Source organism: Rhinichthys klamathensis, unplaced genomic scaffold, assembly GCF_029890125.1.
Source record: "Rhinichthys klamathensis goyatoka isolate OS25496 unplaced genomic scaffold, OSU_Roscu_1.1 h1tg000059l_1, whole genome shotgun sequence".
NCBI classification, from domain to species: Eukaryota; Metazoa; Chordata; class Actinopteri; order Cypriniformes; family Leuciscidae; genus Rhinichthys; species Rhinichthys klamathensis.
Window position 1 is genome coordinate 7,036,275 of NW_026606604.1, and position 19,768 is coordinate 7,056,042.

General features: G+C 37.8%; 1 protein-coding gene across 10 annotated transcripts in view; it reads left to right on the forward strand.

Annotated features, from left to right (window-relative positions):
- ntng1a (netrin g1a) overlaps positions 1-19,768 on the forward strand; it is a 140,228-nt gene that overhangs the window by 98,010 nt on the left and 22,450 nt on the right. For all 10 annotated transcript variants that reach the window (XM_056249190.1, XM_056249198.1, XM_056249189.1 and 7 more), the window contains exon 4: positions 16,829-17,001. In XM_056249190.1, coding sequence (XP_056105165.1) covers positions 16,829-17,001 — 173 coding nt within the window. The remainder of the gene's footprint in view (positions 1-16,828; positions 17,002-19,768) is intronic.

Consider the following 19,768-nt stretch of genomic DNA (forward strand, 5'->3'; position numbering starts at 1 on the left):
TAATAAAAAGGTTACAATTACAACAACAATTAAAATTTTAACTATATTTCAAATGTAATCTTTCTTTGTATTATATACTAAAGTATACATTTTATCATACATATTTCACAGTTGCGGATTCATTAGTTTGAATATAGCTTACAATCGAACAAACACTATAATAACATCTTAGCAAACAAGCTTATTTGATGTGGCAGTATTTTACAGTAAAAACGACATCTTGTCTTTCATATGTAACATATCGTTTTTATGATTAGGACATATAAATGTTAATTTGCAGTTTAATACGTTGCTTATACAAAAATATTTTATTTCAACATATTTCAGTCGATTTTTACTCATCTCAGTATTGGAATATAGTTAGGTAAAAGCTGTTCATTCATTCACACACAAAAACGCGATTCAAACAGTCTTTTTGTTTACAGACACTATTCCATATCGCGATTAGCACAAAGCACTTGAAAATAAAGAATGTACCTATTTCCTCGGCTGGATCCAAATGAAACTACCTGTAGCCTACTTCTGAGGTAATTTTTTCCAGGATTATTATTAAGATAGTACTATTATTCCTCACAGCGTCGTAAATCTGAGTCTCTTTCGGTGGGTTATTATCCAGCTGATGTGGGCGTGGATCGCCTCAGAGCATTTGTGTTTGAATAGAGCGCGCGCTCTGTGGGCGTGGTCAAATTAACTTTAATGAGCTGAGACGAGAACGACTATCATCTCTCTCTTTTCGTACTACAGATTACATAAAATGAGAACAATTTTTTTTTATATAAATTACTTCATTTAAAAGAAGATAATTCAGGCTTCATGCCTGTGTGCCTGTATACCTGTTTGACTGAGGATTTTGCAGAGTTACAGATGATTTTTCGGACGCGTTTCAGAATGGACTTCACTGACAGAGAGAACGCAGAACGCGCATCATGTTTATTTTTCTTTATTAGGCGAAAAGCACAACACTTTGTTTTTATTATGAGGTTCCACAAAAAAAATACAAACTTAACAGGATCGAATGATGTACAACACTTATATGTAAGATCAAAATTAACAGAGTAATTTGAGTCTCTTTTGCACTGATAAGGAAAAAAGTGAGCTGGTATCGCCGGCGAGACCGCCAACCCCAGAGAGTTAATACAGTAACAAATGAAGTACATATTTGTTGAAAAAATATTTTTGTTCAACATTTGACCGACAAGCAAGTCGGAAAGGAGCCTGTCAGTCACACAGTAGGCTATATGGATTCAGTACTCCTGACACTGCACATATTGTTATATATATTTAAATATATATAATTATATGTATTTGCAGGCAGTTTGTAACATACAAGTACTTTTGACACCCCTAGTGAATATGTGTTAGTATTAGTGGATCAACATCTTAGTCCTGTCCCAAACCCCAGTGAGCTTGAGAACACTCTAAATAAGCACCAATTAATAAATATTTTAAAAAACACCCACATTTTATAATTATATTGGGATATTTTAATTTATACTTGCAAGTACTGAATGACATATTTATAATCAGCATGTCTCTTATATTTTTTCATTGAGCATGTCACAGTGAATTCTTGTGACTGCCATATATTTGAAGTGCTGATTGAATTTTCAGGAAAATCAAGGCATCTTAAAAGGCAGCATTTGTGTTGAGAGTGATGTCTTAAAAGGCTGCCTTAAATACTGGATAGGCAAATATCTCACTAGGTTTTGGAACAGCTGATTAATTACATTTAATGAAAATTAGATGTTGCTTTGAGATCTGCAGATTCATTTGAATATTTGTGTTTATTGTAAAGTCTGTCAGTGTTGTGTTGTGGCTCGAGTGGTTTCTCCTTCACTTGTTTCACAGAAGGTGAAGTTTTGGTTGATGCACAAATGAACACACACACAGACCACTGATTTAAAATATGTATTTGAAAGTCCATCAAAAAGAAACCAAGCTCATGAGACTGTGTTCTCATTAAATAAAAAAGAAAAAAAAGAAATTTAAAACCTACCCAACATTTCATAGTTGCATTCCAGATTTGTCAGACCTGCAACCAGCAAGCCTAGTAAACATGCTGATAATTATTTCACCTGTTTGACATTAAGTAAGAATAACGGCTGAACCACTCTGACTTATCATTAATGCAGCAGTCATCCAAAGACTGAGAAATGCATTTGCTTCTCCGTGAAGAGAATGTTGTGTCTTTTGGGACTCTGCTGACTGACTGAGAACTGTGTTAATGATAACATGCTGAACGTTTGGATGCCTCTAGACACCCTTACTGATTACCAGCGACTGCCTGATCCAGCACATTCAGTCAGAAGAGAGACAGACCATAGCCTAGAGGGTGTTAGCAAACCAGTCTCCCTGTATTGTAAACTCTTTAACCCTTTTTAAACAATATACTATGTTTAGACTTAAGACAGCAATTTATTTTAAAGAGGGCCAAATCATAGCAGAATTTTCTTTGCTCATTTGAAATAAAACCTTTTGAAGTACTATGTGGCCAATACTCAAATGTTTATATACACACATTGTGTGTGCGTGTTTGTGTGTATATATACATAATATTCACACATATAGAGTGTCAGGGCTCGACATTAACACTTGTCCGCTTGTCCAGGACAAGTAGATTTTTTGAAGGGACAAGTAAAAGAGAATTTAACTTGCCCGACCGGACAAGTAGCCTGATTAGAACGTCAGTAGCAAAAAAAAACTAGGGAATCACTAAAACGAGAGAATGATTGTGATTTTATTACATTTATTGTACTCAGTTAACAATACTGCTGATAAAAATTCAAAATGTGGACTTTTAATATTTTTAACATATGACACAGGTAAGCAACCTCACACGGTGAGTGCTGTTTTCCTAAATACCATCACGATTGAAAATGTGACATTGGTTTCATACAACAGGTCAATAAACAGTTCAAATTAAGTCACTTACATTTTAGATGCAATATTGGCTGTTTTTGTTCTGTTTCAGCAGCGAAAATAGTTTTAAACAAAGATCACAGCAGAACCACAGCGCATCTCACAGCAATACTCAACCGTGTTTTCATTACTTGAATGATTCAGCATTTTGAACGAATCGGTTGAGTCAATCCTTTAAAGGTGTAGATATTACAGTATGCAGATATAAGTATCAGAGCTGATTGAACACTGATGAGAATATTGCTTCAGAATAAATAATATATAATTATATACCACACATACACACACACACAAAATTCTGGACAAGCAATTTCTTTACTCGGACAAGTGGATGACAGATTTACTTATCCGAAGGACAAGCACATTAAAAGGCTTAATGTCGAGCTCGAGCCCATATATATACAGTATATGTATATATATATATATATATATATATATATATATATATATATATATTAGGGCTGGCAGAATTAACGCATGTGAGTAATTTTTTCAGTTTAACGTGTTAAAAATATTTAACGCAATTATTGCAGCATTGTTTTTTTCCTGGCATCCTTTGGCTAGCATTACATTATGATGATGCTATCATTCATTCAAGTGCTATTGAAACATTCAAGCACGATAAGATTCATAAAAAGAACTCAAAACTGTATGAGTGCTCTGTCTGTGAAGCGATTCAAACACCCACACTATCTCATTCCTAAATGACAACGATTCGCCTTTGTCTGTTAGACCTTTGACAAAATCACAGCGGAACATTCAGATCTACGCTGAGCCAGAAAGAGCAGTTCTCATGTATAAGAATAAAACAGCTTCACAAACAGGCTTTTCAACCACACAGTATCATTATTTCTGTTACAAATATTATTATTATCACAGAAGTACTGAGATAAGTTTATAGTTCGGTTATAAACACTGATGTTACGGTAGCGGTCAAAATAGAGTAAATCACCTTTTGAAAGTAACACGGCTCTTTAAAAAACAATTGTAAAGATGACATCTTTATGCCACCAGGTGGTGACAAGTGACTGTTAAAAAATTTATTTGTCATTGAATCATTCATTCAAAGAGTTTTTTTTAATAATTCAGATTAATTAAACATTTTAAATAGACTGCAGCAATTAACATTTTGTCAGAATCTCTTATAAATTACGTTATTTTGTTTAGTTGTTTGTTCGGAATCGTGATCTCTGTTTGAAACAAAAAAATCATGATTCTCAATTTATCCAGAATTGTGCAGCTCTAATTTATATATATATTAATTCGATCATTAACCATTTTAGTCTTATCTGACTCTTGTTGATTCTATGGGCCATTTCTCGCCATACACAAGAGATTTTTTGTTTTTGTTAATGATTTTTTCCGGGTAGGTTGCCAGGTCTTTCCCCACCCCTCCCCATTACATGGCTTGGGACTCACACACACATTTGCACATACATTCACACTTACGGAAGATTTTGCGTATCCAATTCGCCTATACGGCATGTTTTTGGATTGTGTGGGAAACCAGAGCACCCGGAGGAAACCCATGCAGACACAGGGAGAACATGCAAACTCCATATCAAATATTAAAATTAATTAAAAAAGAAGACATGCGAAAGGTGCTGTATATTTCAGTGTTCCCATGCATTTTGGAGATCATAGGCCCAGTGTGTTTACAAGCACAAATGTTGCACATATCCACTTTGAAATCAGTCATTTCATGTGCATTAAATGGAACTGATGTGACCAGTGATTTGGCAATTAGTATGAATATTTCTTAAGTTTCAGTGTGTGTGTGTGCCTGAATCACTGTTTAGAAGATGAACATTTCTCTCACTGTCACAAAGTCTCCTTCCTCCCAAGCAGAGCTGATTTGCATTCCACTCATTCATACCGTCTCTGTCTGTGTCTCTCTCTTTATCGCTCTCTGACCTGATCACTCACAGATGGCACAGCCCTTATTCTGTTCCTCCTCCTCTACAGAGCGTTCAGCAAAGGAACGTGTGCAATCACTACACAAATGGATTAACTATGTGTTTCAGGGTAGAAAACCTCAGTGAATTCATATTGTATACAAACACAGTGTGAAAAATCAACACATGCAGACAGACATTCCTTGCCACAGACATGTGCAAATTTACATGCACATAAACACATACATGCACGCAAATGTATACACAGCTTAGCACCATAAGCAGGGCTAATACTGAGGTGATGGGAGGATTTTTACAGTGCAAAGCCATAGTGTTACCCCGGAAAGGCTGATCCCATTTAGAGGTTCCAGCAAAATCCCAATCCCGTTCAAAGCCATTGAATGGAATAAAGCTATTAGCCTACCTCCAGATTAGCACTGTAACGCAAGAATTATTATGTTAATGTGTCAAAATCAGGGTTAACTTTGTCATTCCTTCTGAGGAGGAAAGTTTGGGCCGCTTTTATTCACTGTCTTGCTTCATACAAGGTCCATACTAAACGTTAAGGCACATGATGTCATCCATTAGGCCTCATTCATGAAACACAAGTAGAATTCATTTTTTAGTGTAAATCATTCGTAAAGCCGTTCTTAGAACAACTGACATAATTTTGCAATTTATCCCAGTGTTCGTATTTTCAAAATTATTTTAGTTTTATTCTCTTTTGAGGTTTAAGAAGTGTCCATTTTACTTGTAAAATATTTACTGTATTTACTGTATTTATAAGTTTCATGATTGAGGCCCACTGCATTCACAGAGACTGTAAAAGCCGAAATTATGAAATTGTTGAAATTATTTCCATATCTTTCTTTTTTTAGTTGATGGCCTACTCTGTGTTCATAGCCATGACTAGGGCAGTGTGCAGTGGAGCCAATATTTGTACCTGTCTCAATTATTTGTTTCTGTATCTGCATTCGGATAAAACTGGAAGTGGGCGGGGCTTCAATCAGAAGTTTGTACAATTACTTGAAGTCTAGGGTTTTAAATGTATAACCTATCTGTTTCCTCTGTAGATATCATTGAACAAATATGCCTTGTATAACTCATAAAATAATTATTTTAATAGAAATTGTGTATGATTCAGTATCTTTTTTCAGTATGTGTATGATTATTAATCTTGACTGAGAGCTAATTTCTGAAAGACACACGGAGACGGCAACACGGCTATTTGATTTGCGCGAAATTTATTCATAAAGTTTACACTCATTCACTTCCCACTCATTATTAATAGTGATTTTAGAGGTTGTATAATATTGCACTATCCCCTGGCTCACCTGTTATCCAGCAAACACGAGGAGTGACTGTGTCAGCTGAATATTTTTTCTATTATTCAGCAGAATTATTCGTTATTCATTTTGAAGCCATTATCCGTGCCTTCCCGAATAAGGTATGGCTTTGGGCACATCCCTAGGCATGACCTATTTAGTTAGTAAAGGGGGGGGGGGGGGTTCACGTCACTCATTACTGTTGATGGATATCTATGAGTAATCATTGACCTCACCTTCACTCAACATCTCTGCCTCTAATAACCCCACCCTAAACCATCTGACACACAATATTTAGATGTCACTCTGCTTAGATTACTGTGGTGTTTATTTCAACCACTATGCGTGCGAAGCTTTTACATGCATTTTGAACATATTTTATGTCTCAAGATGCTTTAGCTAAAAATGTATGAGGTGCTTACATCTAATATTTCTTTCTCACTCTGGGCTGATGCCTGTTGTATGGGACAGATTAAGACGCAAAGCGCTGTAGGATTCCAATCGCGAACTGCCCTCTGACCCCAGGCACATCTGTGCGGTTCAGGCCGCCTCTGATGATGGATTAAGAGTCTTTAATCAGAGCGTCTGGGGAGAACTTGGCAATCTGAGCCAGGCCAATTCACCAGCCCCATACAGCCATGCATCATTACAACACAGATATCCTCCGACCTCCTCTTACCCGCCTCCTTCAGACCCGACACATTAAGATTTAAATACATCCCTTATCCACCACACTACACATTCAGCAATCGAAGAAGGTCACGAACCCTTGTTTTTCCAGAATGATAATACTGAAACACAAGCTGTTTGCTGCAGTGGTGTGAAAGGGACAAGAAACAAGACAACAGATTGGCTGTGTAAAGCCAGATTCGTGAGTTTTGTTTAAAACGAATTCCCGCAGCGATACTCCATCAGAGAGAGCCATGTCATCTGTATGGTCATGGCAGGCGTGTGGTGAGCTCGGCTGTCAGGCTTATAAGGGCTTTTCTGGTGCCTGCGCTGTGAGATTCGTTGTAAACCAGAGCAGGGCTCAGATGAATAGGAATTTCTTTCTCTTCTTTTTTTTTAGATTTTACAATGATTTCAGTGTCCTTTTTTTTTTCATTTTACCCATAGTACACTACAGAATTGAATTGAGAATGAATTTTGATTAATAAATAATCATTCAAATTTTAATCTAAGATAGATAGATAGATAGATAGATAGATAGATAGATAGATAGATAGATAGATAGATAGATAGATAGATAGATAGATAGATAGATAGATAGATAGATAGATCGATCAATTTTATGTTCAAGTATTTTGGCTAGACATGCTGCATTAAAGCACATTGCATCTACATTTTAGCTTCTCAATCTTATTCTAGGATTGAAGGTGCTAGAAAGAAATGAAACACACTTTGGTGCCTGTAAAGGTTCACTCAAGGAGAAATGAAGGAATATTCTTGCTTCATTTTAGCAGAATCTCCTTGACATTTATCTCACAACCCTCCCCAGACTGTGCCTTTATTATCACCAGTACAATACACAAGTTTCATACAGCCTATTGATCTTTCATTTTTATTAAACTCGTTTATTTTTATCAACCTTCTTCATACTTTTGCCTTTTTTATTTATTTTTATTTTTTGTGCATGATGTCATGTCATACACCTGGCCTCTGTGCAATGTTCTAGAGTTCTGACAAAGTTTCCATGGAAGTCCGAATTCATTTGGCATTCTATTGCACTTTCTCAAGTAGTCATTTTGAAATTCAGGCTTTTCAAGTTGAATTGAATGCAGCATTAGCCCAGAATATATTTTGCCTCTCCAGTTACTCCAGCTTTTCTTTATCTTGTGATTAGTTCACTGACCCCTGAATAATATGAATGTCTTGGGGCTTACAATAACAATCTGTAATAGCTTGTGGCTGCTGCACAAAACAAAAGTAGGACGACTGAATGTTCTTTAAATTGTTAAATGAATTGTGGATACAGTGTTGTAATTTCCGTGGCAATGTTTGGCTTCAGGGTCATTCAGATTTATTCCAATTTAGCTCCTCACTGCATCCTGTCAACATTATTATTTAACAATTGTGAAGCCGTCTGATAATTGTGAGCCTAGAGCCTTAGACAACATCCACGGTCCTCTTTTCAAAGTACAGAATATCCATTACATATCCACCATGGCCACTTGAATTGTCATGTTTGTCACTCATTAGCAGTTGAGTGAGAGGATTAATGTGGTTCAGGTTGTTACCAACTGTTTTTAGTAAGCATTGTTGTGTCTAGTTGAACCCAGAGGTGTTGGTTTTTTTCAGATGGTCATCTTTGGCTCCCAAGGCATTAAGCTGTCCCTGAATCTAACTTCTCTTGCTGTCAAGTACATGCAGTTTAGCAAAAAGCAATAGTTGCACAGATGTGTCTCGGAGAGATTGCACCCACTTCTCACTTCCTATGCTGTGCTGCGGAGCAGTTGTCTGTGTTTGTCAGGAGGCAATTAGAGTCAGCACACAAGATGCTGTTTCATTTATCTCAGATTCAGAGTGAGGTGCAGTACTCAGGGCAGGCCTCACCCTGTCAGCCTATGATATGCTACTGCTCACAGACAATCACAAAGAGACAGAACTGGCTGAAGTAATCACTTTACAGTGGACGGTGAAGTAAACACTTTACAGAAAATGTAAAAAATAAATAAATAATTAGAAAATTGAGAAAATGGTCCGCTATGTCTTTGTTAAACAGGAAGTAACACATATCTAGAAAATACCCTAGGGATAGGTTTATCATTAATTTACACTCATGTCTTTGTGAAACAACAAATATTTTGTTTTATTTTTTTATTTTTAGGGGAAAGGGGGGGGGGGGGGGGGGTGAACTCTGAAGTGAATCACCTCAGAGATTCACTTCTTCAATTCTGTTTGGTGTCTACATCCAGTTTGAAGCTTGTTTATCAGAAGTGTGGCAGCATATGGCCAAGTAGATCAGAACTGAAAGAAACAAAGGTGTCTAAGAACTTGGCATCCTAGAAAGAGGAATCAGAACATGGTCCTTTTTAATATTTGGGGAAACAATTTTGAACCAGCTATCTATCTAAAATAGGGGAAGCCTACAGTATTGCATGAACTACAAAGACGAGAAACAGTCAGGCCTTACTCAAAACCCCAAAAGCACCCTACATCAACCAAACCCAACATCAAAATTTAGCCAACATCTTCAAAAAAAAATGGGAAAGCAAGATCAGATGCTGCTGAATAAAATTACTGAAGGATGTTAAAAGATAAAGATAAATGATAGAAATGTAACACTGTGCTGGCCAGGATGTGTTAGTTTGAACGTTTTCAAAGTATGTTTGAAAGCAGCACTGCACAGCACTGCAGTTTTCCCATCTGCTTCAAAAGAGCAGCCATTGTTCCTCAAAAAGCCCAAGATACCACACCTAAATGGCTACAGACCTGAGTTCTGCATTTAGACATTTCAGTGTCAACAGTCTAATGATGACATTGCCCACTCAGATCTGATTTGTGCCCCTCAGTTACAATCTGTCCCCCCTCCACCCCCCGAAACGCGATAAATTTGAACCCTTTTAACATTCACACTGGTGTGATTAGAACGTTCAGTGCGTGACATGATAAACTGCTAAATTAATATGTATCTTTGCTCTTTGGCTGGTGCTGAGCCAGAGATGGACATGCTCAGCGCTGTTCATATATCACAACTATTCAGTGTTTTCGATCACATAGGGCCCTATCTTGCACCCGGCACAAATGACTTTGTACACTGACGCATGTATCATTCCTATTTTGCACCCGCGCAAAGCGGGCTTTTCCCTCCACAGACGCACATCGGTAAACTAGGAAATTAACTTGCGCTCCCTGGTCGGTTCAGCGCAAAAAGGAGGAGTGTTTCGGCGCAAACATTCCCTAGTGCTATTTTGCAGTTCCAGAAAACGATTGCGCCACTGACCAGAAAAAACCTAGTCTAAAGTCAGTGGCGCGTTGCGCGTACATTCAAATGCTATTTTAAGCGCGCCTGTTTGGCCATAATACAGAGTGTGAACAATGTGCATACACTGTAGATGATTCTCTCATCTACACAGATGCATTTTACTTTTTGCAAATGATATATTATTATAAGGAAAAATATTAAAACACGAGGGAAATCATTGTTGTTTCCATGACAATTTGAAAAATAGGCATAAAGCTTACACATTTACCCCGATTATTATATGCATGTTTAACCGAAGCTAATTTGGGTGGGTTTGTCCCATCCCCAATGCCACTTCTCTTTCTTTTACGGCCCTGACGAGAACATCGATCTCCTCGGCTGTGAACCGATTCTGAAGCGCGCCTGGTAAATGCGCCGTTATAATAGTTTTGCGCCATGGAACAAGCGCACCTCGTTCATCATGCTCTTAAAGGGAATGTGATATGACGCTCTTATTGGTTTGTTTCCCGTTATGCCCAAACCACACCTATGAATAATGAAGCTACCTCAGACCAACCCCTTTTAGATTTGCGTCGAGCGCAAGAGTCATTTATCCCGCCGGTTAAATAGCAACAGCGCCGGGATCCGCCCACAAAGTTACTTGCGCTTTGCGCTTTGACACTTGCGTTTCAGATCGTTAAAATAGGGCCCATAATGTTTAATTTAGGTTTCAGACATGTAGGCAATAACAAAAAAAACAACAACAAACAAACTAGTTCGTTAAATACACTGATGTCGATGGAAGCGGCAATAATAATCATTTCAATTATAATTTGACATTGTGTTTTATTCAAATCAGATAGCCTACACACTGTACGCAGTAACAATAAAGTTAACTCTATTCTTCTCCGAGTTCATCAGCCACTTGCATTTATGTATTTCAGGAGAAATGGATTAATTTAAGTGACTTAAATCTGACAGATCTGGCTCCCAGCGTGTTTTATAGATCAACTAACGTGATCATTATAAAGGTGTTTAAACAACAAACGTGACAAGCATAACTCGTCGCAATGGAAATACCAGCCCGTTCTCATCCTTTGGCGTCATACATGTGACGCTTTGGACATTTCGTCGAAATCTTACGCACATGGCATCCTTTAGCATCAATATGAGACACAGAACCCAAGGCGTCATACAGGTGACGCTCGTCTAAATCCAACGCACATGGCATCGTTTAGCGTGAATATGAGACGCAGATCCCAAGGCGTCATAACCGTACCCTACCCCAGACTTAAACCTACCCATAACAGTGCGTGTTATATTGACGCTAAAGGATGCCATGTGAGTAAGATTTCGACGAAATGTCATATGGCGTCACATATATGACGCCAAAGGATGAGAATGCTTTGGAAATACCACTGGAAATCTGTGTTTCCACAGACTTGAGGAATAAACGGTGGTGTAACGCTATTATGTGTTGTTTACCTGACTATGACAAGACAAAAAAAAACATTGTGCATCCAGGTGTTTGTCAACGAGACAGCACCAGTATTTCTCCGCCCCCCGCTCCCCAGGTCCGTTCGAGACCAGCAAGTTTTTAGGGCCGGAGTTGAATCAATCTTTCTGGCCCGAAACCCCCTTTTCTGCAGTGGAAATGCATGGAATGGTTCGAGAACAGACAAAGGCCGGGAACCCGTACCAGAACCGTGTCGGTGGAAAAGGGTTAACAGTGATCTCGTGTTGTTCCAAACCAATATGATTTTCTTTCTTCTGTGGATCACAAAAGGTAATATAAAAAGTCAAATGAATCCATACGACTCGTGCGCTATATTCCAAGTCTTCTGAAGCTGTGCGATACCCCAGTTACTCAGCAACACGCTTATTATTTAAAGTTTGTTTGCCTCCTCATATCTTAATGATTTACACAATGGTTTTTATACACTGACATGAGCAAACAATTATTTTAGTGAGAGTTTTGACCATGCTCTCTGTATTACAATAACACCTGCACATTTAATTAAACATAATTACTTCACTTACTTTGCTCACTCACAGGCCATTCTGTCTTTGCTCAGCCTGTTTTGGTTGGATCAGCATGCTTAGCCATGCATGTGTAAGCTTCATTTGGAGATAATTGCTAATAATTATCCACTGATAAGTCAGTACGGCGCAAGGCGGCTAGAGAACGGGGGCTGTTTTACTGTCGGTTTTCTGAACTGGTGCGAGAGCAGATAAGATATGAATTGATGAAGATGAGCTCTTTTTTTTCAAGAGGTCAGTTGTGAGGGGGACTATTTAAAGAGAGACTACAGTGTTGTTTGCGCTTTCGTTGTCAATCAAGCTTCTATTATTTTGGAGGTCACAGACTCATGTGCTTCAGGCTAGTATTTCAATAAAAGATAAATAAATAAATAAATAAATCACTATAAGCATGTTCTGCCTCCTGCCTTTCAAGGAGGACATTCAGCCTTTAAACTTTTTTGTTAGACTCAAAGCTGACTGAACAAAAACCTCCTTCATATTCTTCTTTGTAGCATGTTAGCCATCTATACAATTTGAAATGAAAATTCTGTCATCATTTACTCACCCTCATGTTGTTCCAAACCTGTATGCATTACTTCATTTTGTAGAACACTTTAAAAAAGATTGCAATTCATCAAAACTTCTGCAGAATAACGAAAGTCATACAGGTTTGGAACGACATGAGTGTGAGTAAATAATGACAGATTTTTATTTTTATTTTATTTTTGTGTGAGCTGTCCCTTAACACATCTTGAGGTTCTGAGTTTGAATATACACAGACGAGGGCAACATTTAAGAGCTATGGTGTTGGGGCAGATATCCAGTAAATAATGAAATGCATTTTTGTTTTTTACTCAAAGCTATTGTATGACTTCAGAAGACTTAGTATAGTGCACAAGTCATGTGGACTACATTTGTGGTGCTCTTTTGTGTCAGTTTTGTGTTTGACACCCACAATTGTATGGAAAAGAATAGGTTGGACAGACAATCAGCAATAAGTCAAATTCCACAGAAGTCAGTAAGTCATACAGGTTTGGAATGACATGAAGGTGAGCAAATAATGACAGAATTTAAATATTTGGTTCAACTATTCCTTAAACAACTATTAGACTGTTGTGGAAACTCACACAAGCAAAATGCACATGCATCATAATCTTTTATCAGAACAAGGCAGTGCTTGTGAATATGGCAAAGCCTGGCTAAATTAAGACAGACAGTTTCTATGGCGGAGCCCTGGAGAGCTGCTTTGGCATTAAAGTCTAATTAAATATTTTTTTTTACTGCACTTCTCCTTGAGGCAGCTACTGCACCTCATCTCCCCTGGTGACCAGACTGGAACGAGAATGTTTCGTATCTGTTAGCGATGCTACCATGCCGACGGCAAAGGGACCCGGCAGGCCCTTGCTGTGTCCCCTTCATTACATCAGCAGCAAAGCTCTGTCTCATATCAACACCGTGATTAAAATGTTTCTGGTGATAAGAGGATATGAAGGTCAAGCTACAAGAAGTGCAGTGCATGGAATCTGAGACCTCCACCTGAACTGAACAAGGAGGCCTAATCAGAATGCCATGCATGCCTTTAACTCCTTGCAGCTCAATGGCTTTGTTTTGCTCGGTCGCTGGGCCAGCCAGTACCTCATTGCCCACTGGAAACTGGATGTTTCATGCCCCAGTAAAACAGCCCTTTTTTATGGTTTTTACTCTTGTGTGGTTTTAATATGTCTCAGAAGTCTATTATCACTGTTTATATGCAGTTTAATGACCCACCGTAATATCAGCAACTAATTTGCATCATATGTCATTATTTGGTTGGAGATTTTATATGTGCAAGCTTGCTGACATGTCACAGAAGCAACAGATTCATGCTTGGCTGACAGGTGCCAGTTTTAAAGAGGATGTTCTATAATATTGAGATTTGACATGCCCTTCTGTTAAATTAAATAATAAAAAAAACTATAGATAATGAGATGCAAATCAGGGTGTCTGGAGAATAATGCCCCCTCATTTATTCTGCCCGTGTATACCTGCAGGGACTGAGCAGTCATTTGTCACTTCCAAACGTGATTCGGTGCATCACAGTTATCAGCCCCTGCATGCACATCTCTTCGGACACAATGGTTTTAATGGTTTTAATAATGCTTCTCTGTACCCACACTTGGTAGATCGTACACCTGTGTGAGAAAGAGAGACAGCAGACATCAAGAGTCTGGAAAAAGTTAGATCAAAGACTAGAGACTGATCAGCTTTTGATTTTTTTTTACAGTGTTACTTTAATCTGTTAAAATCATGCTGAGCAACTTTAAAGGAATTTAGGTTATTTTCTAACATAATATCTATGGACAGCATTTTTATTTCTTATATTTATACCATGGCCTGTCTGAATACTCGATTCTGATTGGCTGGAAGGTGTGCAATAAAACCGTTTAATGCACAGGTAGTTCCAAGTCAGTTTAATCACCGTTCTATATTAATGTGCTGTTTTCATTGAAGCACATACACACATACATCACTCGCACACAGAGGGCAGAGATTGTGGAAAGCACACACAGAAACATTCAGGAGCACAGAAGTTTGTTATCAACGCTGCCTTGCGACTTTTATTAATAATATAGCTTCGCTACTGAATCGCTATATTATATTTCTCAGCATTAGGGGGTTACATCGCTATTCTGACGGAATTAAATTAACAGCTTCATTGTTAATTGAGAGAGATACTCTGAACAGATGCAGGTACCCATCTCTCATCTCTCTCTCAATAATTAATTCACATGAATCCTATAGTTTATTCATTCAAATAAATGTAATCTTACGCACTACTTTATCTCTGTGTCTGATTCAAAGCAGGCCGAATACTAGATCTAACGAGCCGTAACTGACGAAAATAACCGTCAATTTTACCCTTCCGGTCAAATATTGCGCTGCAAACATCAATAACAGCTTTAAGTTGTCAATATTGGCAAATGACCATGGTATAAGCAGGATAATTCATGGCTAGCTGTGCATTAAATGATTTTAGTGCACTTTGTGGAGACAACCACCCTCCGCTTCCCATCGGGTGGTCTTTGCCTCCACATCATGCATTAAAATATTTTAGGGAATTATTCCTTACTGGTTTATATTATTCAAATATTAAATTGTACTTTTATTTTTTGTTAGTCACACTTTATATTAGGTGTCTTTAACTACTTTGCCCATTCATCAAAAAATAAGTACAATGTACTTATTGTGTTGATGTTGTATTGCAAAACACTTTTTCTGCTACTGAGGTGGGATACGAGTAAGGTTAGTGACAGGTTTAGTCGTATGGGTAGGTTTAAGGGTGGGTTAAAAGGGAAGGGAAGGTTCAACAGTGTAAGTATAGCTGTTATTACGGAAATTAATTACAGATGTAATTACATGCAGTTATTTATAAGTACAAGGTATTATAAGTACAATGTAAAAACATGTATGTACATAATAAGTGCATTGAATCAAATTATAAATGTAAATGTTAGTATATAGTAGTTTAAGACACTGGTAACACTTAACTAATGTTAACTATTGAAACATTATTGTAAACTACATTAGTTAGCATAGACTAATAATGAACTGCCCTTCTACAGCATTTACTAATCTTTGTTAATGTTAATTTCAACATTTACTAATACATAATTAAAATCAAACGTTGTATTTGTTAACATTAGGTAATGCCCTGTGAAGTAACATGAACAAACAATGAACAGCTGTATTTGTATTAACTAACGTTAACAAAGATTAATAAATACATTAACAAGTATATTGCTTATGGTTAGTTCATGTTAGTTAATACATTAAGTTAACTAATGTTAACAAATGAGACCTTATAGTAAAGTGTTACCAAGACACCTAATATAAAGTGAGACCATATTTTTTATTACCACATATTGTTTATGTTATTCAGTTTATGAGTATAAAAAAAATTGTGCAAGTGATGGTCAATTTAATTGAATTACATGGTGAACTGAAAAACACAGACGCACACATATAAACAAGTTAAGCTACTCCATTCTAGCTGCAGAACAGTTTCACTTAACCGCATCACATTTCTTTTTGTCAGTACTGCATGAGTGTCACAGAAATATCCATCTTTTGACTTTCTGCATGCATACAAAATCAATTTGCGTGCTTAGAGAGGAAACTGGGGAGACCAAACCTTGCTGTGAGACACTTGCACGGGTGTCGTCCTCAGTGGCCATAGTGAATGTACTGTATAACCAACATTTAAAACATGACTGCCTCAGAGGATAAAAAGCATTCACAAGTGCTTCAGCATTTATTGATATTATACATCATATATATATAGTAAAAAATATGTAAATGATAAGAACTGTGAATATGTAAATAAAGAAGTGTGCAACATATACGCCTAATATATACCACTTAATTTTTTTTTAATTTTTTTATTTAACTGTTTTCTTTCTTTCATTGAAAGTGTGACCTGTCTGTAATTATTTCTTTTCCAGTGGGATAATTATAAATAACCTGTCTTTCGAGAGGGGAAAATAATGATGTGGATTTTGCAGAATCCTTGACACCATGTGCAAGGTTTTGAAGTCACTTTCTGGAAGCTTCAGAATACCTCCACATGCAGATACACATTTACTTGAAATGCAAATGATTTACAAGGTCACTCTGGTCTCTAAGTGCTGGTTCCAATTTTTTCTCCCCTCTCGGGTGTAATTGAACTCCACAATTGAAAATCCACAAGGGCATATGTTTTATTTCCTTTTTTTTTACCGTGACAGGTGCAAGTGCAACCTTCATGCCAACAGCTGCATCTTTGACAAAGAGAAACTCACTTGCGAGTGTGAGCACAACACTACGGGGGCTGACTGTGGCCGCTGTAAGAAGAATTATCAGGCCAGAGCTTGGAGCGCTGGATCCTATCTCCCCATCCCCAAGGGCACAGCAAATATCTGTGAGTATACACACACACACATTCCCATTCCACTTACTGGAAAGAACAATATGGGCTCTATGTTTGTGGATAACAAGGCTCACATGTCCTTTTACTCTGACCATAAACCATCTCTCTTACTCCTGTCCTACCTTTCACAATGGGCTCACGGTGTCTCCCCAGAAGCCATTACCCTACTTCCAATTTAAAACCAGGTCCTCACAGGAACTCTGACACATCACAGTAACTTCTCAACTTTAAGAAAGGCTATCAGACATATTTAATATTTGATTTACTTATGTTGAATTACAAAATAAATGCTCATTATTGTTTACTACAGATGTAGTGACGAAGTCCAAAAATTGTGGTGGTACCATGGTATTGTTATCCATAGCAATTTGATATAAAGTGGGTTCCAAAGTATCAAATCATAATATATTCTATTTTATATATTTCTAATTTAACACTATTTTTTTTAAAATTATAAATTATCCAATGTAATCTATAAAAAATCCAATCCAAGTTATCCAAGTAACCATTTCAGTGAAAAGTTAACATGAATTTCTATTTGGTATGTCCTTCTTTAGCTTTAATGACAGCAATAGCATGGAAGTGCCTAAGCAACCATTATATTGGTTACAGGGATAGTTTACCTAAAAAATTAAAAAGCTGTCATCATTTACTCACCATCATGTCATTCCAAACCTGTATGACTTACGTTCTTCTGTGGGGCACACAATTAGACATTTTGAATAAAGTTTCAGTTGTTTTGTCCATTGAAAGACAAAAAAATATTTCTGATGGCAGAAATTTACTTTTGAGTGAACTATCCCTTTAAGGTGTGTTTACCCTTCAGAAAGATGCAGAACACTTGTAGGACCTTTCTTTCACAGAAAACAGCGCATGTCAAATGTTAGAACTATAACAGAAGGACAGTTAGCCTTTAGAAAACCAGTGCTGTCTGTAAGCCTGGGGACTACAGCACCACTGCAGTTTATTTCAAATGGCAAGAGACAGAGCCTTCAATCCAACACACAAAATGTATGCCCTGAAATAAACTAGCACTCACCATATGCTTCTGAGACTAAAGCAGCAGCCCATATCACAGATATGACCTTAGCATGCACAGAAACTGTGTGCATGCCAAAACTTTCTTTTCCGTCTTCAGCAGGTTAGAACGGGTGTGTGCGTGCGTGCGTGCGTGCGTGTGTTTCTACTGTGAGAAACAGAATCGGAGCACAAGAGATCCAAATGATGAAGTGTAATTACACACCCAATTGATTCTGGCACCTCGTTCATCATGTCCGTCCGTGTGTGTGTGTCTGTGTGTGTGTGTGTGTGTGTGTGTGTGTGTCCATCCGTTCGTCCGTGTTTGTGTGTGTGTGTCCGTCCGTGTGTATACACGAGCGACACGTGCCTTCTGGCAGCTGTTGTACCTCATGACTCTCTAGGAGCCGGTGGAGTGTTTTGAAGGACTGAGATTGACAGGACATTATAAAAAAAAAAAAAGACAGCACTGACTCTGGACCCACTATAAAACACAGCCTCACCTTAAACCCCTTATATGGTCCTGTGTGAGGAGAGGGAGAAGTCCATAACATAATAATGCTGTAATAGACAGGCTCTTAGATCATTCCCATTGGATTAAAAATAATTAGATTAAACAATAATAATAATTCAAACAGAAGAAAAGCAGTTTGTCGATTTAAAACCAATTGCTGCTGATTTTACAACAGTTCTTTGTGCTTGACACCATGCGGTAGGGCCATGGAGACAAACGTAAATAATTAAAACTAGCAGCTTTTTTAATACAAGTTGCATTATTGTGCTTTTTTTACTTTTTTACTGCTAACAGTGTGTTGCTCTCTCGTGTTCTTTTTATTGAAGCAAAATATTTCGTTAAATAAGTGCTACTGTTTATCACAATGCTTTTAACAAAGGTTTTTTACTAATTTAAATTATGAGTAATTTGTAGTTTGGTCATTTATAGTATGTAGTGTTAGTTCTCCTTTTTTGTGTCGTTGGAATGCAGAGTAGTTCCTCTTAGTCCGAGTGGGTCAGACAAATCAAGAAAAGAGCTTGAGATTGATGAAAGAGTGTTGGATATCACTCTTCGTCAAAGCGTGCTCAGACTTCTGGGAAGTAGCTAGGTTCTCGCTTCACATCAGAACGGCGAGTCGGAGAGCGATCAGTTCGAGAATTAGCAGTGACAGACCATTTCTGCTCTCGAAGAGAGGGGAAGTGATGAGGGCGCCCCCATTTTCTCCCTCCTGGAAAAGGCGGCAACGGGACTCACACACAATGTTCTGGCCCGTGCTGATCTGAATCTAAAATGCCTTCTTAAACTTGACTAATGTTTGTGTGTTTTATGGGTTGTCAGATTGATGTAGGGTTTCAAGACGCGAGTGAAAATAAGGTCTGATCTGCACTGTGCCTGCTGGTTCCCAAGCGAAGCAATGGCATTTGGTATGGTTCACGCACATAAGATCAGCAAGCCCCTGTTAACGTTTAAAAATGGGAGGATTAGCAAGCAATGCTAATTGTTTTCCACGTCTCTGCTGAGTAATACTCTGTGGTTTAAGACAGCACTTCTATACAGAGAACTGACTAATTCCTCTTGTCCTGGCAGGATTAAACTGAGCAAATGAAACTTCAAATCAAACCGGTCTGGCCTTGTAAATTACTCGCGATCAAAGCACTTAAAGAGAGATGTGTCCCGACACAGTTTCAGTAACGGTTTTTATCGCTCCTCATTGACCTCGGCTTCAGTCCGTGAAGATAAAAGCTG